Raw genomic sequence first — 25,756 nt, 5'->3', positions numbered from 1 at the left:
CCACCCCTGCCAAAGAAGTCCCAGAACTAATGAGTTTAGCAAGGTCATAGGTTTTAAGGAAATACACAGAATCAGCAATTTTCGTATGCTAGCAAAGGACAATTGGAAATTGAAATTTAAAAAAAGGATCCTGGAAGTACTATTTACATTTGTACCAAAACCCAGGAAATACTTAGGTATAAGTTTTTAAAAATACATGGTAATATTTGTATGCTGGAAATAACCAAACATGGGTGGAAAAAATAAAAGATGACAGAACAAATGGAGAGATCATTTATGTTCATGGCTTGGAAAACTCAGTGTTAATCTCAGAAGAATTTTTTGTAGAAATAAGCTGATTCTAAAATTTATATGGAAAGGCAAACAACTAGAGTATCAAAAACCATTTGAAAAAAGAACAAGTTTAGATTTTAAGATTATATAAATCTACAATAATCAGCACTGTGTGGCAATGGAAAAAAGATTATAGCAGTAGACAACATATACACATGGTCAATTATTTTGGTCAATTATTTTTTGGCAAAGATGTAAATAAAGGCAATTAAATGAGGAAATGGTGTCTTTTCAACAACTGATTCTGAAACAATTACACATTCATATGCAAAAAAATTTCACCCTAAACAGAAGTTCCCTTAGAATGTATCATGAGTCTAAATGTAAAAACCTGAAACTATAAAGCTTGCAGAGAAAGTTATAGGGGAACATCTTAGTGACCTGGGGTTAGGCAAAGACTTCTTTTATGCAATACCAAAAGCATGATCCATAAAGTAAAGATTGATTAATTTGACTTCATCAAAATTGAGAACTTCCACTCTTCCGAAAATACAAGAGAATGAAGACAAGCCATAGACTGGAAGAAAATATTTGCAAATCATGTAACAAAGATCTTTTATCCATAATATGTAAAGTATTCCCAAAACTCAATAATAAGAAAACAAACAACCTTATTAAAAATAGGCAAAAGAGGGGCACCTTGGTGGCTCAGTCAGTTAAGCATCTGACTTCGGCTCAGGTCATGATTTCACAGTTCATGAGTTCAAGCCCCGCATCATGCTCTGTGCTGATAGCTCAGAGCCTGGAGCCTGCTTTGGATTCTGTGTCTCTCTGCCCCTACTCTGCTCACACTCTGTTTCTCTCAAAAATAAAAATAATAAAAACATTGAAAAAAAAACGTTAAAAAAGGGGCAAAATATTTTAACAGACTTTTCACCAAGGAATACAGACACAGCAGATAAGCATGTGAAAAGATGCTTAATATTATTGGTTACTGAGGAGATGCAAGTTAAATCAATGATGAGCTATTACTGCACATCTGTTAGAATGGGTAAAATAAAAGCAACTGACTGTGCATAAAGTTTGGCACTTTCTTATAAAGTTAGAATATATTTACCTTTTGACTCACATCTAGGTTATTACCCAAGTGAAATCAAAGCTAATGTTTATACCAAAAAAAATCTGTATGCAAATGTTTATAGCTGCTTTATTCATAATTAGCAAAAACTGGAAACAATCCAACTGTCTCTCAGCTGGGGAATATATAAACAAACAAGTAATATCCATATAATGGAATAATAACCAATAAAAAGAATGAATTACTGATATAATAACACAAGATGATTCTCAGTTGCCTTTTGCTAAGGAAAGGAAACCAGACTCCTAGGCTATGTGCTATATGATTCCATTTATAGGACATTCTTAATAAAGGTAAACCTAGGGTGAGGAAAACAAATCAGTGGTTTCCAGAACTGTGTATGAAAGAGATTTGACAAAAGGGCACAAGATTATTTGAGTTGATAAGAGTGTTTCATATTTTGATTTGATTGCATTTGTCAGAACTTTGGAACTGTACATTTAAAAGGTGAGGGGTGCCTGAGTGGCTCAGTTGGTTGAGTATCCAACTTCAGCTTAGGTCATGAACTTGTGGTTCATGGGTCTGGGCTTGTCTGTGCTTCCCATCTGTGCTGACAGCTCAGAGCCTGCTTTGGATTCTGTGTCTCCCTCTGCCTCTGTTCCTCCTCCATTCACACTCTCTGTCTCTCAGAAATAAATAAAGATTAAAAAATTTTTTAAGGGGAATATTTAAAGGTGTATCTAAGTTACCATTAAAAAGTGAATGAACAAATTTTTTTTAATCACTTTTCCTCTGAAACTGAGATAACCTGCAGTACTCTAGATAGATAACTTAGTACCACTAATTTCCTAGAGACCAAAATTTTAAGAAATACAGATTTCGACAGTGGGGAATTACTGAAAGATTTGAAGCAAGGGAATAATATGATTAAATTTAAAAAGTTACTTTTAGGGACTCCTGGGTGTCTCAGTTGGTTAAGTGTCCAACTCTTGATTTCTGCTCAGGTCATGACCTCCCAGTTCATGAGTTCAAGACCCGCATTGGGCTCTGGGCTGATAGCGTAGAGCCTGCTTGAGATTCTCAATCTCTCCCTCTCTCTGCCTCTTCTGTACATGCATGTGCTCCCAAATAAACTTAATAAAAATAAAAAGTTACTTTTACTTCTAGGCAGTACCCTTGCTTCATGCACATGAAAACTTTAGTTAAAATGTAATGGAAGAACTTGGAATTGTGAGAAGGAAGAGAAGAAGAAACTCAGAAGAAAGTAATAGCACTGAGGGAAGGTTGAAGCATTTGCAGGATTATTACAAACTGATAGAGAAGTTAATTACTTGGACCTAAGTTCATGTAGAGTTAAAGATGATGTCTAAAGGCATACACTTTGGGGCACCTGGGTGGTTCGGTCAGCTGAGTGTCTGACTCTCGATTTTGGCTCAGGTCATGATCCCAGGGTCATGGGATCAAGTCCTGCGTCAAGCCCCTCATCGGACTCTGTGCTGAGTGTGGAGCCTGCTTAAGATTCTCTGTCTCCCTCTGCCCCTCTCCCTTGCTCATTTGCTATCTCTAAAATTAAAAAAAAAAAAAAGGCGTATACTTTCAAGGAGATAGGAATTAGAAAATTTCTTCCCATTAGACTATAGAAATAGTATTGGAAACTTCCTTTTTTTTTTTTTTTTTTTTTTTGTTAAGAGAGAGCACTCAGGGGAGGGGCAGAGGGAGACGGAGAGAGAGAATCTTAAGCAGACTCCATGCCCAGTGCAGGACCTGATGCCAAAATCAGGAGTCAGACAACCAACTGAGACAGCCAGGTGCCCCAGAAATACCCTTTTTACTAGGAACATGAAAGAGTGGGAATTTGTACTCTAAATCTGTACCACATATGTCTGTGGGGTTTGTATTAACATTGTCCTGATAATGCTGGGAACCCAATTTGAGAAATCTATAAATTGGTAATACCTGTCCTGTTTTGGCTGAGAAAATTTGAATTGCTATAGCTCAGGGTGATAATAGGATTCCCACCAGAGATACTCCCACTGAAGATGAGCTCTCAATCAAAGATTACAAAGAATTTAAGCAAACCACCAAGAAGCCAGCCCTAATTATTAGAAATAGTGGTTCTAACAAACTTTAAGATAAGCTTAAAGTGTAAAGGAATGTTTATAAACCATACGTATCAGTTAGCTAATTGCTGCAATTTAAATTCCCCCAAAGCCTAATAGCGAAAAGAACCATTTTATTATTGCTTACAAGTCTAAAGTTTAGATAGGGGGTTCGTAGGGACAGCTAGGAGTGAATTAGTCTGGGATGCTCTCACATGCCTGGCAGTTGGTACTGGTAGCTGGGCTAATGGGGATATTGGACCACGTTTCTCTTATCATCCAGCAGACTAACTGGGCATCTTCACATGGTGATCACAAGGATCCCAAGAGCAGCAAAGACAAGCTTCAGTGCTTCTCACGTGTCTGCCTGCATCATTTTTCTGTGGTCTTATGGCCAATGTCAGGTGTAAAGCCACCTCCTGAATCAGTAGAGGGGGGTACTGCCAAAACCAAAAACTACCAAAAAATAAAAAAAGGAATAACTTGTGACCATTTAAGAAAAAGGGCATCTGTTGGGATGAGCCCTGGGTGTTGTATAGAAATCAATTTGACAATAAATTTCATATTAAAAAAATAATAAAAAAATTAAAATTCTACCATACATTAAGACAAAACAAAATAGTGTGTCAAAAGGGAAGAAAAAGCAGGCAAGATGAGCCAGCTAGAAAGTTTAAAAATAAAAAAAGTTACTGAAATAGTGGATAGATGAATGGAAGCTTAAATACATTTTAAAAACGAATTGGTGAATTGGAAGATAGATTTGAAGTTCTATCTTGACCCATAATGTATATCAGAGAGATAGAAAGAGGAAGAAATTATGGAAGAAGTCGAGATTTAGAGAACAGCAAAAGATAGTCGAACAAGAAAAAACTGAAATTTCTCAGCTGGAGGGTATAGCATGAGGTAAAAAAGAGAACCATAAATGGAAGTCACTGGAACACTAATCTTTAAGGGTCAGGTGGAGATAGCCCCACCCCACTTGTAAGCCCAGTAATGGCAGGGGCCATACTTCCTTATTCACATCTTAAGTTTCCATCCCTGACGGTTGATAGGTGCTCAGTACATGTTGAATGAGTAATGGGATGGAGCAGCCAGAAATGTGAGAATAAAACCAGAAGGCCGGGAGTCATAGTAGCTAGAGAAGGAGAGAAGTCAGATGCTTCAGAAAAAAACAAGAGGAGGACTGAAAAGTGGATTTAGAAACAAAGATGTCACTCACTGCTGACTTTCGGGAGTGCTATGTCAGTGCTAGAGAAGGACAGTGGAGAGAGAATCTTAGGGAAGGTGAGAGGAGAGGCACTTGGAGGGAGGGAGGTCCCTCCCCCCCAGTCATTTGTTTTCGTGTGTTGATGGGAAAACATTGGAAATCCGGTATTTAAGGGAGGAGGCGTAGGAAGAGCTGAAAGAAAGGGAGTGAGGATTAAGACAAGAAAAGCGTTTCTAGTGAATGAGTCAAGGTCCCTGTGGAAGTGAAAGAGATGAGACCCAGGACAAGATTTCCCCTTGGAAAGGGGATGAGATGTTTTCCTCAGAAATGGAAGAACAGTGCAGAAGATCCATTTGGAATCTGGAAAAGGCAGCACAGATGTGTATCATTTGTAGGCCAAGGTGGATTGACCAGAGAGTCAAGAACCTGATGCTTTCGGGCACCTTACTGGCGTGGGCCCCTTTGAGTGCTAGGAGTTACCAGGATTTGTAATGTCCTGAGGGGAGAGGGGATGCCAGATTGTGGTCCAGAAACATTTTTCCACAAGCATTTCTGACAAATTGCCTCATGAAATCTCAGAAGAAAGGTATCAAAATTTCTAAGACTTCAGTCATTTGTTATCATATCTTTTCTCATTCTAAATAGCTTTTATTTTAGAACCTAATTTGGCATTTGTGATTTTGTGTTCTTTTTTTTTTTTTTTTTTAAAAGAACTTCCCCACCTCTTTCCTCCCCATGTGAATAAATGTTAGGCCCTTCATTACCTGGATCTATCCTTGCTTATAGGTAAGGGGGCAGAAGTTGAGGGAGTTTGTAGTTTTAACTTTCTCAGTGAAATAAGAGACCATTTGAGAAGGACAGAGGTAGGGAGGAGGCTTCGCAGGGAATGTGGGTCATTTAGAGCAGTCGTTGTGGGGACAAAGAGAGAACGGATTAGGGACAGCAGAAACGATTCTGAGAGCCCGCTCCCAATTTGTCTTATTCTCCCCAAACCACTCTCCCCCACTCCACCCCATTTTGGCTGTCCACTTGTAGAAAGAACACATGTTTTCAGATTAGGGTTGCAGGCTACTAGAAAGAGGAGGGGTCTAGCACTGTTGAGGGAGGAGGCAGAGAGTGATGTACCACGGGGTCAAGGCGGGGTGGGGAGAGAAGCACAGCCACAGGACAGGCTGCTCACTCCCAGATGAGGGAGGGATGGGAGGTTAGTTGGGGCCGGAGAGCAGAGAAATCAAGATTCAGTTGAGAGAGAGTTAGAAATGAAGCGGTTTATACTGGAGAGAGCTGCCAGGGCCAGTGAAGTCACCTGAGGAAACGCAGAAGGAAATAAGAGGACGACATACATTCCCAGTAGACTCCAATTTATTCCCAGGATTTAGTAGAAGGGAAGGCTGCTGGGGGAAGCGGGGAGGTATGTGTAAGTTAACAATATAAAGCTTTTTAGGCCAGAGAAGTAATAGCAAAGAGCGTTTGTGTAATGTTTTATAGTTGACTGCTTTCCTAGTGTCAAGATTGAAAGAAGCAATAGGTATTATTGCTCTGTATTTTTGTTTTACTCAAGTTCTCATGTAGTAATTAAAATACAAATCTATACACAAACTCAAAGTAGTTTACATTGCCTTCTGCCCTGGCTTCACGAGCATCTACTTCATTGCAGCCTTTATATCATCTTTACCATTATCCTTGTGTCTCATGGAGAAGTAGTAGCGACCCGTTAAAAAGGTGAGAAAATACGAAACAATGACCTTTAAAGCAGTGACCTTCACGAGTTTACCTTTTGCCTAAATCAGTTGGCTTAGTCATCAGTTGATTTACTGGAATTATGAGAAAAAATATAAAAGTTTTATTTTGTGTTATTTCTAACGGATATTTCTTACATATACACGCCACGTAATTTCCCCCTTATCACTATAAAGCTGCTAGAACTTCTATGTTCAACCAAAGGACCTTTTCTCACATGAGTCCCTGAAGGCACTTTCCTTTCTTTTCCTTTATAGCAATCACAAAAGAAGAGCAGTCTTGTCCAAAAGCAATCTGATAATGATTCCAGAATACTGAGTTGTTCTAGAAACTATTGCATCATATTTCGATCATCTTTACTCAGTTGATGAAGTAGTTGAGTGACAGTTCTCCTTCTCTGATAGGATGGCAACAGCTAACAAAGGATTTTAAACCGTGTTGGGTACCATCCTGAAGTAGCTAGAGAAAAGCAGAATGCTTGCAAGGGTTCTAAGTATGTCTTCCATTCAGAGCACTTTTCATTTCTCTAGGGCCTTGGGTCATCATAGGTAAATATAAATATCTTTATCCATATGCATATATATATATATATATATATATTTTAACAGACATTGAAAAAGTTTTGAATTCATATATCGATATTCTGATTAATAATCTGTATTTTCTTCCTACGTATCATTGTTCACAGTTGGACTCAGTTTGAAGAATAGTCAAAGTACTACCAAAGTATTATTCTAGTATGTCTTTTTTAAGGATGAAATTTCTTTTTTAATTGAAAAGTTTTTTTCCTGGTCTTGAAAAACCGAAGTCTGTAGGCAGTTCCAAACTGTGATTGTGGCGTGTTCTTATAGTCGAATGTTTTAAATTAGCTGTCAAGTTAAATATGTTATCATTGTTCTAAACACACAGAATGTCCCTGGCTGCTTATTGTATCATCTGTTGCAGAAGAATAGGAGCCTCAACTCCTCCTCCCCAAAGCACCACGTGCTGGAGAGACATCAGTGAGTACAGTTTCAACAACAGTATTTCATATGGAAACAGTGATAGAATTATGGCTGAATTCCCCAGGGGGTTCACGAAAAGTTATTTAATCCATGGTCAATCTCACATTTGTTTCTGTATTTTCTATACCAATGGTGCACCCCAAATTTGTGGGCCCAGAGCCATGCCATGCATATTCCTTTCTCTTGAGAATCTTTTTCCTCCCCTATGTTTCCTGTCAAATTCATGCTCATCTTTTCAAACTCGAGTATCACCACATTCTCACTCAGCAGTAAGTTTCTGCAAAAACAAGTGCCAGACACATGTAACTGCGTTCTGGGAATTCAGCGGTGAGCCAAGAAGATCGTGTACTTGCCCTATGGGCGGTTAGGGTCTAGTGCTGATTTAGTATCTTTATTTGTAAATCTTTATTTACCTATTTATTACTAACCTTTATTTGTAAAAGAGAAGATAGGCCTAGATCATCTTTCATTCATTTGGCAAATTATTTATTTACCATTTACTCTATGCCAAGTACTATTCTAGGCCCTTACGATACAATATGGATTGAGACAAAGTCCTGTTTTCAGGGAGCTTCTGTTTGCTCTGTAAGATAGATCTTTTTTTTGCGGGGGGGGGATGGGGATAGGTCCTTTTCATCTAGAAAATTTCCGTGATTCTGTTTTTTTTTTTTTAAGTTTATTTTCAGAGACAGTGAGTGGGGGAGGGGCAGAGAGAGAGAGAGAGAGAGAGAGGGAAAGAATCCCAAGCAGGCTCTACACTGTCAGCCCTGAGCCCAACGCAGGGCTCAAACTCACGAACCACAAGATCATAACCTGGGCTGAAATCAAAAGTCGGACTCCTAACCGCCTGAGCCACCCAGGTGCCCTGTGATTGTGTATTTTAAACATAAAAAGAGGGTGGGGAGAGAAAAGGGAGCTTTTTCTCTCATCATTTCTAAAGGACAAACTCAAGAGTAGTGAGAAAAGGCTGTGAGACTGTATTCTGTTCCCAGGGCCTAGTGAAAAAGAAACATAGCAAGTGGTAGCGGTAGAGAAAGCAGAGAGTGGCTCCCAGGGCCTCCAGGGTGAGCGTGGAGGGAAGGCAGTCCAGGAAGCCATCTTGGAAAGAAAAACATCCTAGAGGAGCTGCACAGTCAGGAAGCTTTGTCTCAGCTTTGGATCTCATCCCTGCAGACCTCCTGGAACTGTCTCCTTCCCGGTTCTGGAACCACTACTCAGGTCTTAGAGTTTGGGAGGAATGTCCATCTTCCATGCCTGATGCCTAGAGAAGTCAGTTGAGGAGAGTTCCTTATCCCTCAGTAGGGAGGGGAAATATGTTGTCAGCAGCCTAAGTGGAGAGTCTGACAAAGGGCCACCTCTACACATCCAATAAATTAAAGGTTACGTAGGTTTTGTGGACTGGTGGCAGACCCTAACCATCTTGGGTAATGCATCAGTTAAGGTTGTGTTCAGTGCATGCAACAGAAGCTTGACTACAGTGGCTTCAATTAGTAAAGTTTTCATTTTTCTTACCTAACAGTCAAAACAGAGACTGTTTAGAGCAGGAATTGCAGTTTAGCAATCCTCCTATCTTCCTGCTCCGTTATCTTTATTGTCCTCATGGTCACAAGATGGTTGCTGAATCTCTAGACATCCAGAAAGCAGAAAGGCCAAAAGTCATCTTATGAAACCTTGTCTCTGTATTTGGAGAGGGATCTCTACTTACGGACTTGCATTTATATCTGATTGGCTGTAACTGTGTTGCATAGCCAGCCCTAGCTGCCAGAGTCAGGAATTCAAATATTTTTAGATAGTAATCAGGTTGTGCAGTACGGATTAAGGGGCTTGTGTGCATCAGATAGACAACTATCTGTGTTTTCCACTAGGAGTTCTTTTTTACATTAAAAAAATACTTTTATAAGTAAACTTGAAGAATGTGACCATTATTTTTAATTGGGTTATGTACATATGGCACTTACCCAGCAACTATACCATAATTACTTTGGGAAAAGTCACTTTGTGTCCTTATGTCACAAGCATAATCCCTTCAATATAGCCCTAGTAGTGATAGAACTCTCCCCATCCTTCTATTTTACTGGTTGTGAACTAAAAGGAGTCAGAAGGCAAGTTAGCTTCATGGCTGTCGCATTCAGTGGAAGCACTGTAGGCCTGGCATTATCAGTAGTGCAGCAGGTCTAGGGTCTCTGATTTGCTGGGAATGACAGAGTAAGAGATACAAGAAGGGGAGAATAGTGTGAAATGAGGAGGAGTATGAAATGCAGATTATATTTTTTTACCCAGTGTTTTTTGGTTCGCCTGCATCTGGGGTTAGGAAGCCTTGTGTTGGTAGTAACTGATCATGTTCATGGAAGAATAGCAATGACTTCTTATCCAATTGTATAAGGAGAGACACTTGCCTATTTCCTGTCACATTTTAAAAATGAAACTCATCCCATTGACTTTTTTCCTTTCTTTTTGAAGGAAATATAATAAAGTTTACTGGATCACTTATTTTAGGGTAAGTATCAACTGTGAAATGTTAATTGGCTTCTTTATACTACTATTTGAAATCTCAGTGGAAGTGATTTCCAGGTAGCATAGGGTGGCAAATAGGGTGCAGATTTTGGAATTAGGTGGATTAATCACTGGTTCGACCCCTTCAGTGTTGTCTCGATTCAGTTACTTTACTTTCTGAGGAGTGCCTTATCTTGGATCCCAGGGTATGGGAGGCATTCTACCCACCAGGCATTGTTGCTCTGGGGAGAGCACTTGACACGCATACAGAGCAGGTGCTGGTTAATTAGCTCTCGTGCACCGAAAATCACATCTCGTGTTGAGTTCTAAAGTGGGTAAAAAAGGTGAAAATTGGCTGTAGCCAGAATAATTTTTGAAAACCCTTTAAGTCACCATAGAGCTCTCGTGAAAGGAAATTGAGGCTGAACTGAGAAAACCAACAGATTGACATCTTCCATCTCATGCTCTTCAGAGGCACATGCTTAATGAATGGAGCGACTTTCCTTCCTTTTTTGGGGGGAAAGGGGGGTGTATATGTTAATATATGTCTAATACTATTCTCTATTTGTTAATACTACTTTTTTTTAATGTTTTTATTTATTTTTGAAGGAGAGACAGACAGAGCATGAGTGGGGGAGGAGCAGAGAGAGAGAGGGAGACACAGAACTTGAAGCAGGCTCCAAGCTCTACGCTGTCAGCACAGAGCCCGACGCAGGGCTCGACCTCACCAACTGTGAGATCATGACCCGAGCCGGAGTCGGATGCTTAACCGACTGAGCCACCCAGGCGCCCCGCTATACTACTCCTTTTTCACTGTTATATATGAGATCATATAGATATATATACACACACATATACAACTCTTAGGTGCTAAAACTATACATTTCTCCATGACACCAATGTAAGGCAAAAGACAGAGGATTTTTCTCTTTGAATCATTCCAGGCAAAAGATAAATGTAATACACTTTGTCTATTTTGCAACTATTTCGCAGGAACATAGTGAAAATTAATCGCATAGTTTCTAGTAAAGAATTTTGTCTTTCATGGAAAGCATGCTAAAAATACTGAATGCATTTGCTCTTTTTGGGTGCTCAGATAGTTCCCCAAGAGAGGAGAGGATTCTTCAGGACCATCTATTTCTCTGGTGCTGGCCAGTGTCTGGCCTTTCTGTCTTGCCTGCTTTAACTTTAGGGTGGAAACCAAAGATCAGAAGAATGCTTACTATAACTGATGTTATGAAGCCCTGAGTCCAGACAGTGCAGCCTTTGTGTCTGGATTTAGGGAGCGTGTAGGTCAGTCTGATCAGGGAAAAACCCCTTTATTTCCTTCATTTTGGGTACATAACAAAGAACGTTGTATTTCACATTTAAAAATTGACTTTAGGAGACTTTAACTTGACTTGAGGCTCTTAGGAAAGGAGAAACTTTCATATGCTGGTGGTGGGAGTACAGATCGGTTTATCTTTTTGGAAAAACAGTTTGACAGTATCTAATAAAGGTGAATAGTATATAGTCAGAAAGTCTGTAATTCTACTTCTAGATGAGTATCTTAAAGGAACAAATCCACATGTGTTACAGTGTAGATGTGTAAGATGTGTAACAGGATTGTTTGTAATAGACTCAAGCTAGAAATTCCCTGAATGCCCGTCTGTGATAGAATGGGTAAGTTGTATACCCATACAATGTCTGCATCACAGACCATAGGAAAATACGAACGCACAAACTACTGATACATGCAACACCAGGAATGAATCTCACAAACAAGAAGCTGAGCAAAAGAATACGTAACAGTGTGATTCCGTTCCTGTGAAGTCTACAGACAGACAAAACTAAGCTCTGTTGTTTAAGGATGCGTGTATAGATGGCAAGCTATAAAGAGAAACAAGGACATTATTATAATAAAAGTCAAAATGATAATTAGCTATAGAGATGAGAGAATGGGTCAGAATCAGGAAGGGACGCACTGTGGGCTTCTGAGGTACTGTTAATGTTCTGCTTTTTGCCTGGATATTGTAATTATTATTATTCATTAAAATGAATAATAATTCATTTATTATAATGCATTATAATAATTATTCATGAATAACAAATATATACATTTATATATGTGTACATAAATATAGTGTATATTATATGCACATTACTGTATATATATTCTATTTCCCAATAAAAAATGAAAAAGTCCGCTGCAAAAAGCTTAATAATATACTGGCTCACACAACAGTGTATATATTGAGGGAACTTCTGTTTATTATGGGGTGCAAATTGATGGTGTGTATAAAACTTTTTGTTCAAAACACGTTTTATCTCACTCAGTGTTTACTAAGTACTATTTTCCCATCCTATTTTGGGAAATTCTGCCCTTTTACCTTTTTTCACCACTTATAGGAAATAGTCTTCTCAATCTACTGGTTCAGGAGCTGGGCTGTTGGACAGGTTGGGCCATTCAATTTATGTGATACTCAATAATCTGATGAGCTCCATAACCGATATAATTCTGTTATTCTGTCATGTAAAAAAAAAAGTGACTCATGTTACATTTACATCATGTATTTATGATGAATTTCTTGTTTCTTTTTAAGCGGTTCTTTATTTCTTACGTATGAAGTTCTGGCTCTGAAGAATTCTTTGACATTAGATACTCAAGTAGTAGAAAGAGAAAAAATGAAGTCATACATATATTTGCACACAGTTTCTTTAGATAAAAGAGAAAATTATGGTAAGTTTATGGTAAAGTAATCCCATTTTTGTGAAAAATGGAAGCTAGTTATTAAATTTTAAGATGAGTGTTTAAAACACAATATTAACAAGATAGGTTCAGCTGATTCTAAGAATCACCAAATCCTGTAAGAACCACATTCCTAAAGATTAATGGAAGGCCAGATTTTTGACTTCCATATTTAATTTGGTTTGCAATTCTTCTGTAACTAAATGACACGAAGACGGGCTGGCTATTTTAGTCTAACCTTGGAATTCCACACCGTAGTGAAGGTCATCATTTCAGAGGTTGGCCCTCAGTTTGGCAAGTATAAAAATATGATTTTTGTTACTTAGATATGTTTCTGCTTTAAGGAATTTATTCATGCAAACTAAAATCATCTCATGGATTCATAAATGTGAATACCAACTTATTAACAGAGGGCAAAAAATCTGTCACAGAGGCTGGAAAACCTTTCTTTATTAGTCAGAACATTCCTGTTCTCCATATTTAGGTCACGTGGAAACCTAATTAGTAACCAGACAGTTGTTTGGTGAACATGAAATTTTAGAGCAGAGGCATACATATCTTTTCATCAAGATATGGGTAGCCTGGTGAGTCACTACACTTGACTTACAGCTGCCTGTTCCTACATTGTTGGCCAGAATAATCATGCCTGGTAATACATTATGTTCCCTGAGTGGGACAGGTTCTGGTTTTCCCTGTCTGTAGCTGTCTGTGTCACCACTCTGTCCTGTTTGTATTTATTATTATCTCACCTGGTGTATTACAATTTCAATTACACAGATAATTTTTATAGTTTACAATTTATCTGTATCACAAAGATAAATCTCATTAAGGTATCCTCAGATTTCAGTTTGAGAAGGGCTATTGTTAAGGGACATTTTCCTGAATGTAGTTAAACCTATGTTGCATGTGAGGATTTTTGTTAGCTTTAGTTAGTGTTTTTGTTTTTGTTTAGTTTTTTACTTTTTTCCTGACTTGGAGAGAAGTCTTATTTTGGGATCTAGTGTTCTGTGTTTGCATAATGGTTTTAGTTGTTTTGATAGTTATAATGAAAGAGAAAAATGCTATTTTATGTTTTTCAAAAAATTTGTAGCTTATATATTTCTTTTTGAAGTATTAGAGCATAGGATTAAGCATATATACTTGGTTTTATCTAAATTTGTAATCATTTTAGGAATCACTTACCAGGCAAGAAAAGAGCTTCACAAAGCAGTAAGAAAAGTTTTGGCAACATCAGCCAAGATACTGCGGGGCCCATTTGCCGGTAGGTACCAAATATTTAACTTGGAATCTTTATCAGTATCTGAAAGTCATTTGGTGATCAACTTGAGATCTTTTTTCCCCATCTCTTATACTGACATTTATTATAGACATGGAAGGTTGAGTGACATTATTCTCTTGGGCTCTATTTAATTTTAAGGGCTTGATGGACAGTTTTCTTCCACTTTGTGGATGTTTTGTTGTTAGATAGCTGTAGGGAAATATTGAGACTAAATATATCCTTTTATCTTGATGAGTGTTTCAAAATTTTAAATTTATTAGAAAATCACTCCCATGCTTTCTGATCATGAGAAATTGCATCAATAATGTAGATTTTATAATCAAGCAAATCTACACTGTGGAGTTAGCTATGAAAGAGCTTACTCAATCTCTTTACAAAGTTGGCATCATGAAAAAGGTGAGAACATTTTTAAGAATTTAAAGATACTAGAGGTGCCTGGGTACCTCAGTGAGTCAAGCATCTGACTCTTGGTTTCGGCTCAGGTTATGAGCTGACGGTTTGTAGGTTCGAGCCCCGTGTTGGGCTCTGCGCTGGCAGCATGGAGCCTGCTTGAGATTCTGCCTCCCTCTTTCTCTGCCCCTCCCTTGCTCGCTCACTCGCAAAATAAATAAATATTTTTTAAAAAATAATTAAAAGATACTAAAGAGACTTAATCAAATCCCGGTTTTTAAAAAACAGCTCTGAAGATATTTTGGGGACACTTGGAGAAATTCGAATATGGAGTTAGGCTGGATTTTAGATGGTTTTGGAAGATTTTTGTTTTAGTGTTCTTGGGTGTTATAATGGCATCGTGAGTATATAGGAGAATGCAGGCTTATTAGGAGATAGGGTTGACTGAGAAAGGGTGAAATGTTACGTCTGCAGCTTCCTTTCACATGGTTTAGAAAAAAATACACGTGCATATAAAGTAAATATGGCAAAATAATAAAATTGATTAAATATAGTTGTGGTAAACATATGGATGTGAGTGTATTTGATTCTATATGTTTGATATGTTTCATAATAGAAAAGTTTTTAAGGAAAAAGAACAAGAGACCACTTTGTGAAAGCAACATAGTATATAAAACAAAAGGACCTAATAACATACATAATAAATATAACAAAATACTATGGCAGAACTGAGAACAACCCTGTCAGTCATTATCAATACCTGGAAATGGATTTTACTCCGTTATTGTGGATTTCAAATCCTTGCAAACTACCATCTTAAATAAGCGAGAGGACACAATGTTGTTTTAACTGTTCACACTGTTTACATGGTCTTGTTCTTTTTTCTTTCTGCAAAGACACTTTTAGTACCATCGATGTGGAGGATCATGAATGTGCTGTGTGGCTGCTCCTGAGGAAGAGCCAGTCGGGGGACAGGACAGCGCGATTGCAGGCCGTACAGGAGATGTCGGAGACCCACCACTGGCATGGTAATGAGCCCCTCTGTGCACCTGCCCCGCCACCAGCTCGTGCCTGACCTCTGATATAAAGGGAAAGAAAGGAGATGCTAGGAAAGGAAAATAATTCAGCATACATTAATATATATAAAAATTATTTTCAAAAGTTTTTGAAAGAAAGTCCGGTGATAGAGAAAGTAGGAAGCCTGCTGGCCTGGTAGCCGGATAAGGTTGGTTAAGAACAGCCTCAAAACTGGGGAAGATCTACCTATTTGTGTAACTTTCTACCAGAATGAAGTTTTGCTTGATTAGAGAAACTCTTGGTACCGATTAGCTATAGCCTAATGTTGTATTTGGATCTTCTTTTAGTTCCTATTTAATGACATATTTTAATCACTCGCTGCACCATACAGTGATATTTGCTTTCACTTTGACAATCTGCTTGGCTCCAATCCTAATAATTGGTTAAATGTACCTGATTTGTGTGTGTGTGTTTTTAGAGGAAGATTTAAAATATTTACTTGTATTTAACACCTGCATCTTCTGCAGTATAAGTACATAAGCAAGAGTTTAGATCTGCTCTGATTACAGTGACTAAAGTGTACTTTTTTAGTAGAGTTATCTTATAAAAAGGGTAAATAAAAAAGAATAATGTTATGGGTGTCTGGGTGGCTCAGTAGGTTAAATGTCCAACTCAGTTCAGTTCATGAATTTGAGCCCCACTTCGGGCCCAGTGCTATCAGACATATCCTGTCTCCGTCTCTCTCTGCCCCTCCCGCACACTCTTTCTCTCTGTCAAAAATAAGTTAATTAAAACAATTAAATAAAAAATAATGTTTTCAAAGAAAAGTGTCAGAATAAGATCTCTGCCTCTATACATCCTAATTAATTGATTGGTGGGTATAATTTTAGTAACGTACAATGTAAGCTTACTTTGAAGACTTAGAATAGAAATCTTTAAGAAAAAAAATCTACCTTCCAGGATTCCATTTCAGATTTACTATATCAGAAAAATCAGAGTTGGAGCCCTAGCATGTAGGTTTTGGAAAAGTTCCCCACTTGATCTTGAAGAACTCACCCATTATTAAAAATAATGTCTGCTTCAGTGGTCGCAGTTTTGTTTACAATACATGGCTCAGTCCATTTGAGCTGCTATAACACAATACCATAGACTGGGTGGTTTATAAACAATAGAAATTTATTTCTTAAAGTTCTGTAGGCTGGCAAATATAAGATCAGAGGGCCAGCAGATTGGTGTCTGGTGAGGGTGTGCTTCCTGGTTCATAGATGACCAGCTTTTCACTGTGTCCTCACGGGGCGGAGGAGACAAAGGATCTCTCTGGGTCTCTTTTATAAGGGCAGTAATCCCAGTCATGAGAGCTCCCAAAGACTTCACATCTCCAAATACCATGACATGGGGGCTTAGGTTTCCATGTATGTATCAGGGGAGGGGGGGACACAAACATTCAGGGCAATACATAAAGGATGGAGTGGTGAAATCATGAAGACTAAAACAAAGAACCACCATCTGGAACCTCACATTATTCATGGACATCATGTAATGCCAAAGCACCATCCTGTATCAGGGACAGTAGATCTCAATGCAACCTCAGGTTTTTTGAGTAGTGAGCAAAACAGTTTTTAAACACTAGAATTATTACCAAAAAAAGGAGAAGTTAAATTGGTTCTGACCTATCGATTTTCACATTTGAGGTTCAGTTCTTCAAAAGGTTAGTTAGATTGTGATATGCCTACATATATGTTAAGGAGAATTATGAGATCAGTCCTGGAAATGTTGGACATCTGGCTTACTGGTATTATAAAGGCAGTTGACATTGTGAACAGGGACTTGGGAAATTTTGAATCATAAACTTGTAGTTTAAAAATTAAATTATTTAATTCTTGAAACAGCTATAAGCCAACTTGGGTGCTAACAACATACGTTTACAATAGATTACCAGTATAGGATAATTGCTCAAGCCTGTGATCTGAGAACTCTTATCGGTTTGGCACGAAGCAAAGAGAGTGATCTTCGTTTTTTCCTGCCACCACCTCCTTTGCCATCTTTAAATGAAGTAAGTAAATAAAATAATCCAGTGAGTGAAAAATAAATTAACATATCACATCTTTACTCTGAAGGGTGCAGAGTAACCTTTCAAAAAGTAGTTTGAAAAAAAAACAAAAACCCACCAGTTTGTTGTCTACTTTTCACAAGCAGGTTAACTAGATATAAACCTGAAATTGTAGTTTTTATACCAAGATTTCCTGGTTTATCAGGAGATGTTGTTTCTCTTGTGTTATTTTCCCTTTTGGGTATTGGAAGTCTCTGTACACCAGACGGTAACTTCATAGCCTATTAACATCGATGAGTTGGTCACTTGTTCTAATATTGCTATAGATCAGTTTTTCTCAGCCTCAACACTCCTAACATTTTGAGATGAATAATTCTTTGTTGTTGAAGATTGTTCTGTACATTATAGGGTGTCTAGCTGCATCCCTGGCATCTATTCATTGGATGCCAGTCGCATCCCCAAAGCTGTAACAACCAAAACTGAAGATATTGCTAAATGTTTCCTGGGGCTCAAAACAGCCCCTGGAAAACCACCACATGTAGATACTAATGTATCACTTTGCATAGATATTTACTAACCACTACATGTAGATATCAATGTAGTACTCCTCATAGTTGTTAAATACTAACCACTAATAGGTATTAGAGTGTGCTTCTTGAGCAGCTTTTCTAGGCCTTCCTAGAAAATGAAAATCAGAAAACTTGCAATCAGTTGTTGAAAATTAGAAAAATGAATATGCTAGATGTAAGTTATTAGAGAAAATGACTAATGAGTTCTGGATTTTAGAAGCAAGAACATAACAGTCCATTTTAAATCGAGAGCTAGGGGCGCCTGGGTGGCGCAGTCGGTTAAGCGTCCGACTTCAGCCAGGTCACGATCTCGCGGTCCGTGAGTTCGAGCCCCGCGTCGGGCTCTGGGCTGATGGCTCGGAGCCTGGAGCCTGTTTCCGATTCTGTGTCTCCCTCTCTCTCTGCCCCTCCCCCGTTCATGCTCTGTCTCTCTCTGTCCCAAAAATAAATAAAAAAACGTTGAAAATAAATAAATAAATAAATAAATAAATAAATAAATAAATAAATAAATCGAGAGCTAAACTGTGCAGTTTTTGGACTGAGGTAGCAGACACGGAAGTCCAGAACTCAAAGTTAAGTGATGCTCATTTACCTGGGTGGGTGATGGCATTTCAAGACTAAAAGCACCAATTTATCTCTGCTCTTTTGTTTTGTTTTGATTCTTTGGGTACTTTTGTTGTACTCTGTTGTTGAGCTTAACTATGGGGCATTGTTTCTCCTTTTATTCCAGGATACTTGCATTGAAGAAGAGCTCAGACAGTTGCTGGCTTCTTTACCTCAAACGGAGCTAGATGAGTGTATCCAGTATTTCACGTCTTTGGCTCTGAGTGAAAGCAGTCAAAGTCTAGCTGCTCAGAAGGTTAGCTCATTTATTCATTGAGTAAATATTTTGGAGTGCCCACCCACCCTTTCTAGGATCCTGTGCCAGGGGCCAGCATTCAGAACCCTAGAAGAGTCATCCATCCAGGAACAGAATAAACATGGTGACTCCTGGTTGTATTCCAGGCACTGGGCCAGGTGTTAGAGATGGTGGGGAGACATGTAAATAAACAAAGTCCCAGAGTGTGTAAGAGAGATACAGGTTACTTCCAGAGCCTTTCACTGTGCTTAAGAGGTCGTTTAAGCCTTCATGGAGGTGCCTCTGAAGTTAAATCTTAAAGAATAAATAGATAGTAATTTACAAGGTTTTAAATATCACCTATATGCTCCTAATGCCTAAAGTGATTTCTCTACTCTTCTGTTCTAACTCAGGCTCTGGATTTGAATATTCAACTTCCTGCTTGATGTCTTTGCTTGGATGTCTAATCCAAGTCCCAAACTCAGCACGTTCAGCCCACCATCTCCACTAAACTCTTCCTCCTGTACTTCCATTTCAGTAAATGGGGCAGCATACAGGTCGTTGCTTAAGCTAACGGCTAGGAATTCTTGTTGATTCCTTCCTTCCATGTTCAGCCAGTCCGTGGTTCCTGAAAGCTGTCCCTTCACATATAGCTTGAGTCCATTTGTCTCACTGTCTGCAGTGTAGCCACCTTCTCCTGGCCACCGTCATCTCTTTCTCAGACTGTCCTGTTCTTTCATCTTGACTTCTGTTCTTGCTTTCATTTTTTAAATAATTTTAGAATCTCTTTCAGTCTCCTATTATTTTAAGTTCATTGAGGTGTTAATTCCCATCTGTGGTGGCATCAACTCTTATGTTGGATTGTGGATTAATATGGGTCATGTGTTTTTACCGTGAGCTTGTCTTTAGCTGAATGGATCATTTTCTGTGTGAGTCCCAAGCACCCTGGATTGTAAATCTGTCCCCGCAGAGCAGTTTTTGTGTTTGCCCCTGTTGGATACCCCAGGAGGTTCACTGTCACTGGACTAGTTTGATATGAATTCCCCGGTTTGGGATTCCTGTGGCACATAGGAAGTATAAATTCAGATACATCTGTAGAGGGCTTAGTGTTGGGGTTAATTTCTCATCCAAAGCCCCAAACAGAAACAGGCTTCCATAGGCTGGTGAGTAGAGTTTTTAGGCTCTCTTGGAGGAGGCAAACTTTTCAGGGCTCTGCCTTTCTAAAGGGATCCCAGATCTAGTTCCCACTGAATGTGGCATCCAAAACCACATCACTTGCACTGAACAAGGAAAATCCCATCTGAGGAGCCTGCGGGCATCTTACCTCGGCAGTCCTGTGCTTCCCACTTCTGCTGCAAGTTCCATCTTCAGTTCTCGCAGAGGTTCTGCTTTCTTTCTTCTTCCCATTTTCTTTAGAACTTGGCTATGTTTTAAAATAGTTTTGTATTGCATTTCATCAGACATTTCTACATGTTTGTAGTGGGAGGGATTCACTTAGAAGCCAAGTTCGCCATCTTGCTGGATCCAGAAAGCTTCCTTATCACATCTCCATCATCTCAGACTCCACAGCAGGCTCCTTACCTGTCTCCCCAGTTCTGCGCTTTCACATCAGCCAGAGTGATTTTTACAAAAACATGAATTTGATCCACTCATGTTCCTGCATTAAGCCTTCCAAATGGCTTCCCATACGTGTCGAGTCTGAGCCCTTCTTATGATCAGGGCATGGACTGGCCATTGTTTATCAGAGTGGCTGCCCCTTGGAATGGTAAGGAAGTTAACAGGAAAGGGACAGTAGGGACTGCTGGCCAAGGCCATGGCTTCTGGGCAGAAATGAGGTGGCATAGTATATCAAACTACTTTCTCTCTCTTGACTTAGCAAAATGTTAAAAAATGCTATAGAAGGTGACAGAACACTATAGAAGTTAGGATGATGTTAACTCAATAGTAATAAGCAAAAGAAAATTTATTGTGCTGAAAAAGAACATCAGGCCAGGTGCCAGGAGCTCTGGCATGGGGACGAGGAGAGGAGTGACGATAGTGGGGACAGAGGTCAGTGGGACACCTGTGGCAGAGAGCAGGGAGGCACATCCACCCCATTGTGCTTACTACCCTGCTGATAACAGTTTGGTTCTGTCAAAGCTCAAGCTATCAGAAACTGGACAAGACCTGCTGAAAGTGAGGCTGTGCTCCCTGCCTCCCAGATGAAAAGGGAAGCCTGAGAACGGAGAAGGGTCCAGATAAGGAATTTACTCAGAGTGAGAGGTGCATGGTCTTCAGGACACCAGCAGCACAAGCAACAAAAGACAAAAACACACAAATTGGACGTCATCACCATTAAAAATGTTTGTGCTGCAAAAGACACTATCAGGAAAGTGAAAATACCCAGTTTGGGAGAAATATTTGAAAATAATTTTTATCCAAAATATACAAAGAATTTTTAGAATAAAAAGACAAGTAACCCAATTAAAATATTAGGCAAAGGATTTAAACAGATATTTCTCCAAAAAAAAGTATATAAATAACTAATAAGCACATAGAAAGGTGCTCAACATCATTAATCATTAGGGAAATGCAAATCAAAACCAGAATAAAGATGTCACTTCACACATAATGAGATGGCTGTAATAAAAAACATAGGTGGGGCACCTGAGTGGCTCAGTAGCTTAAGTGACTGTCCAACTTCAGTTCAGGTCATGATCTCGCAGTTTGTGAGTTTGAACCCCACGTCAGACCACTGTGCTGACCGCTCAGAACCTGGAGCCTGCTTCGGATTCTGTGTGTGTCTCTCTCTCTGCCCCTCCCCGACTCATGCTCACGCACGCGCTCTCTCACTCTAATAAATAAACATTAAACAAATTAAAAAAAAAAAGATGGATAACAAGTGTCAGCAAGTATGTGGAGAAATTAAAACCCTCATAACACTGCTGGTGGGAATGAGAAATTATGCAGCCACTGTGGAAAATGGCTTGAAAGTTCCTCAGAGTTAAACAAAGAGTTACCATATGGACCCAGGAACTCCACTCCTAGGTAGACACCCAAAAGAATTAAAACCGTATGCCCACACAAAAACTTGTACACAGATATTCATAGCAGCATTATTCATGATAGCCAAAAAGTGGAAACAACCTAAATATCTATCAGCTGAGGAATGGATAAACGAAATGGGAGTCTATCCATACAATGGAATGTTATTGGCCACAAAAAGGAAAGAAGTACTGATACATGCTACAACGTGGATGAACTCTCAAAAGTCAGACACTATCAGGTCTACCAAGGTGACACATTGGTAACATACTAGATGGTACCCCTTATGTGAAATGTCCAGAACAGGCAAATTCAGAGAGAATGGGAGTACATTAGTGGCTGGGGCAAGGGGCAATAGAGAGCGACTGCCAATGGGCTCAGACTGCCCTCAGGTGGATCAGAGTTGGGAGTCTGTTTAGACTACTACCCTCAGGACACCACGCTCTGATTCACTTGGATGAAGCCTCTGCTGCGCACGCCAGTTATTTGCATCCAGTGAACGGGCCCACAGCTAAAGCAGTGGGAGGAGGGGATGCAGGGGGAGAGAACATAAACCCTTCAACCAAAATGGCTTTTCACGTGCGAGGCAGTCTTACTCCAAAGGTGTGGGGCGCCCTGCGGAGCACGTGGAGAGCTCCAAGGGGATGGCACGCACAGCTGAGCCCACCAATCGCCACTATGCAAACTTTACACCCAGCAGTTTAAAGACCCTAGGACTTTGTGTGTGTATACCTATGCGCGTTCATAATTAACATATACTGTGTGTATGTGTTCTTCGATATTTACAACCCTGGAGATGATGTAGGTTTCCTGCCATCTGAGATGCCCCCCCTCCATCTCAGCTTATTTTATTTTCTTTTTTTAAAGATTTTATTTTTGAGTAATATCCACACCCAACTTGGGGCTCGAACTCACAACCCCGAGATCAAGAATCACATGCTGCACCAACTGAGCCAGCCTGGTGCCCCTCAGTTGGCTTATTTTAAACAAAATCTTCCCCTAAACAAAGTGATGTCTGAAAAAGTAATTCGTATGCCCTTTTAACTGCATTGACTTGACTCTATTCCAATCAGTATATTTAGGTATCATAGATCACAGTGGAAATGATGAAACTGATATTTACTCAAAACATTTCGTTCTGCTGGGCAGACCACATGCACACATAGATCTATCCTTTTAGTAGAAATTTCAAAAAGAAATTGTTTCTGGCACTTAAAAAAAAATGAATGCTTTGTGATTAATGAAGTACTTTTGATTTTTCATTTGGAAGGTGCTGCTTTCACCTCGATTTGCCTCCCTGTCCTCTGAACACTTTTTTAAAAGACTTTTTATTTAAATTCCAGTTAGTTACCATACAGAGCAACATTAGTTAACATACCGCAGAATACTAGTTTCAGGTGTACAGTGTAGTGATTCAGCACCTGCATACCTCACAGGTGCTCATCACAGCAAGCGCCCTCCTTAATCCCCCTCACCTACTCCCCCAGCCCCCCACCCACCTCCCCTCTGTAACCACCAGTGTGTCCTCTAGTGAAGAGTCTGTTTCTTGGTTTGCCTTTCTTTCTTTTTTACCCTCCTCTGCGTGTCTGTGTTGGTTTTTAAATACCACACATGGGTGGTATTTGACTTTCTCTGACTTCTTTATTTTGCTGAGCATTATACTCTCTAGCTCCATCCCTGTTGTTGTAAATGGGAAGATTTCGTTCTTTTTGATGGATGAGTAATATTCCGTTGTACATACACACACGTATATGCGTATTTATGTATGTGTGTATATATATGTATATATATATACACACACCACATTTTCTTTATCCATTGATTAGTTGATGGGCACTTGGTTTGTTTCCATAATTTGGCTATTGTAGATAATGCTGCTGTACACATGGGGGTGCATGTATCCCTTTGCATTAGTATTTTTGTATTCCTTGGGTGAATACCTACTAGTGCAATTGCTAGATTGTAGGATAGTTTTATTTTTAATTTTTTGAGGAGCCTCCATACTAGCTTCCACATTGGCTGCACCAATTTGATTCCCACCAGCAATGCAGGAGGGTTCCTCCTTCTCCACATCCTCACCAACACCTGTTGTTTCTTGTGTTGTTGAGTTTAGTCATTCTGACAGGTGTGAAGCGATATCTCATTGTAGTTTTGATGTTGAGCATCTTTTCATGTATCATCTTTTCAGTGGCCATCTGGATGTTTTTGGAAAAATGTCTATTTGTGTCTTTTGCCCATTTTTATTTTTTTCAACATTTTTTTTTTTATTTATTTTTGGGACAGAGAGAGACAGAGCATGAACGGGGGAGGGGCAGAGAGAGAGGGAGACACAGAATCGGAAACAGGCTCCAGGCTCCGAGCCATCAGCCCAGAGCCTGACGCGGGGCTCGAACTCACGGACCGCGAGATTGTGACCTGGCTGAAGTCGGACGCTTAACCGACTGCGCCACCCAGGCGCCCCAGTTTTGCCCATTTTTAAATTGGATTATTTGGTTTTTGGGTGTTGAGTTTGATAAGTTCTTTATATGTTTTGGACACTAACCTTTTATCAGATATGTCATTTGCAAATATCTTCTCCCATTCCATAGGTTGCCTTTTAGTTTTATTGATTCCTTTGCTGTATAGAAGCTTTTTATTTTAATGAAGTCCTAATGGCTTATTTTTGTTTTTATTTCCCTTGCTTCAGCAGACATATCTAGTAAGAAGTTGCTACAGCTGATGTCAAAGAGGTTACTGCCTGTGTTCTCCTCTGGGATTTTAGTGGTTTTATATCTCACACTTAGGTCTTTCATCCATTTTGAATTTTTTTGTGTGTATGGTGTAAAAAAGTTCTGCATGTCGCTGTCCAGTGTTCCCAGCACCAGTTGTTGAAGAGACTGCCCTTTTCCCATTGGATATTCTTTCCTACTTTGTCGATGATTAGCTGTCCATATAGTTGTGGGTTCATTTCTGGGTTCTCTATTCTGTTCCATTGGTTTACGTGTGTGTTTTTGTTCCAATACCATGCTGTTTTGATTACTTGAGCTTTGTAATGTAACTTGAAGTCTGGAATTTTGATGCCTCTGGTTTTGCGTTGCTTTGCTTTGCCTTTTCAAGGTTGCTTTGGTTATTTGAGGTCTTTTGTGGTTCCATACAAATTTAAGGGTTGCTTGTTCTAACTGAAAAATACTGTTGGCATTTTGATAGTGATTGCATTAGGTGTGTAGATTGCTTTGGGTAGTATAGACATATTAACAACGTTCTTCTGATCCATGAGTATGGAATGTCTTTCACTTTCTTTGTGAGCTCTTCAATTTTTTTCATCAGTGTTTTATAGTTTTCAGAGTACAGGTCTTTCACCTCTTTGGTTAAGTTTGTTTGGCAAGGAAGAAGTAAAATTACTACTTGCAGAAGACATACTCTATGTAGAAAACCCAAAAGACTCCACCAAAAAGTGGCTAGGACTGATACACGGATTCAGTAAAGTCACAGGATACAAAATCAACGTACAGAAATCTGTTGCAATCCTTTTTTTTTTTTTTAATGTTTATTTTTGAGAGAGGGAGAGAGAGCGCATGCATGAGTGGGGAAGGGGCAGAGAGAGAGGGAGACATAGAATCCAAAACAGGCTCCAGGCTCTGAGCTGTCAGCACAGAGCCCGACACGGGGATCAAACTCACAAACCGTGAGATAATGACCTGAGCTGAAGTCAGACGCTTAACCAACTAAGCCACCCAGGCGCCCCAAATCTGCTGCATTTCTATACACCAATAATGAAGTAGCAGAAAGAGAAATTAAGGAATCAATCCCATTTACATTTACAACAAAAACAGTGAGATCCCTAGGAATAAACCTAACCAAAAAGTTGTACTTCTTTAATTAATTTAATGTTGAAAAAAATATTTAATTTCATTTCTGAAGCTCTATCTCATCAGACCAGTAAGCAACTCCATCTCAGTTATTCTCCTCCCACTACCCCTGTCTAGTC

At 39.3% G+C, this 25,756-nt stretch overlaps 1 protein-coding gene and 1 long non-coding RNA gene across 6 annotated transcripts in view; one reads left to right on the top strand and one right to left on the bottom strand.

The window, feature by feature from the left end:
- Nucleotides 1-25,756, top strand: part of SERAC1 (serine active site containing 1) — a 76,889-nt gene that overhangs the window by 9,767 nt on the left and 41,366 nt on the right. For 4 of the 5 annotated variants that reach the window (XR_009263440.1, XM_058735777.1, XM_058735778.1 and 1 more), the window contains 7 exons: nucleotides 7,307-7,398; nucleotides 9,862-9,898; nucleotides 12,477-12,613; nucleotides 13,794-13,883; nucleotides 15,188-15,319; nucleotides 17,240-17,361; nucleotides 18,658-18,786. Coding sequence is in view for 4 of the 5 variants with exons in the window: in XM_058735777.1 (XP_058591760.1) it covers nucleotides 7,308-7,398; nucleotides 9,862-9,898; nucleotides 12,477-12,613; nucleotides 13,794-13,883; nucleotides 15,188-15,319; nucleotides 17,240-17,361; nucleotides 18,658-18,786 (738 nt within the window). In the remaining variant the exon portion in view is untranslated. The remainder of the gene's footprint in view (nucleotides 1-7,306; nucleotides 7,399-9,861; nucleotides 9,899-12,476; nucleotides 12,614-13,793; nucleotides 13,884-15,187; nucleotides 15,320-17,239; nucleotides 17,362-18,657; nucleotides 18,787-25,756) is intronic. The other variant, XM_058735779.1, reaches the window with a different exon arrangement.
- LOC131515111 (uncharacterized) lies at nucleotides 5,687-6,687 on the bottom strand. Its single transcript, XR_009263444.1, has 3 exons — nucleotides 6,605-6,687; nucleotides 6,432-6,471; nucleotides 5,687-6,051 (listed from the first exon to the last, which is right to left on the bottom strand). It is a non-coding gene; the product is annotated as an uncharacterized LOC131515111 (long non-coding RNA).

Source organism: Neofelis nebulosa, chromosome 6 (assembly GCF_028018385.1).
Source record: "Neofelis nebulosa isolate mNeoNeb1 chromosome 6, mNeoNeb1.pri, whole genome shotgun sequence".
Classification (NCBI taxonomy): Eukaryota; Metazoa; Chordata; class Mammalia; order Carnivora; family Felidae; genus Neofelis; species Neofelis nebulosa.
The sequence above is the reverse complement of the archived record's forward strand: the minus strand, read 5'-3'. Positions and strand labels throughout refer to the sequence as shown.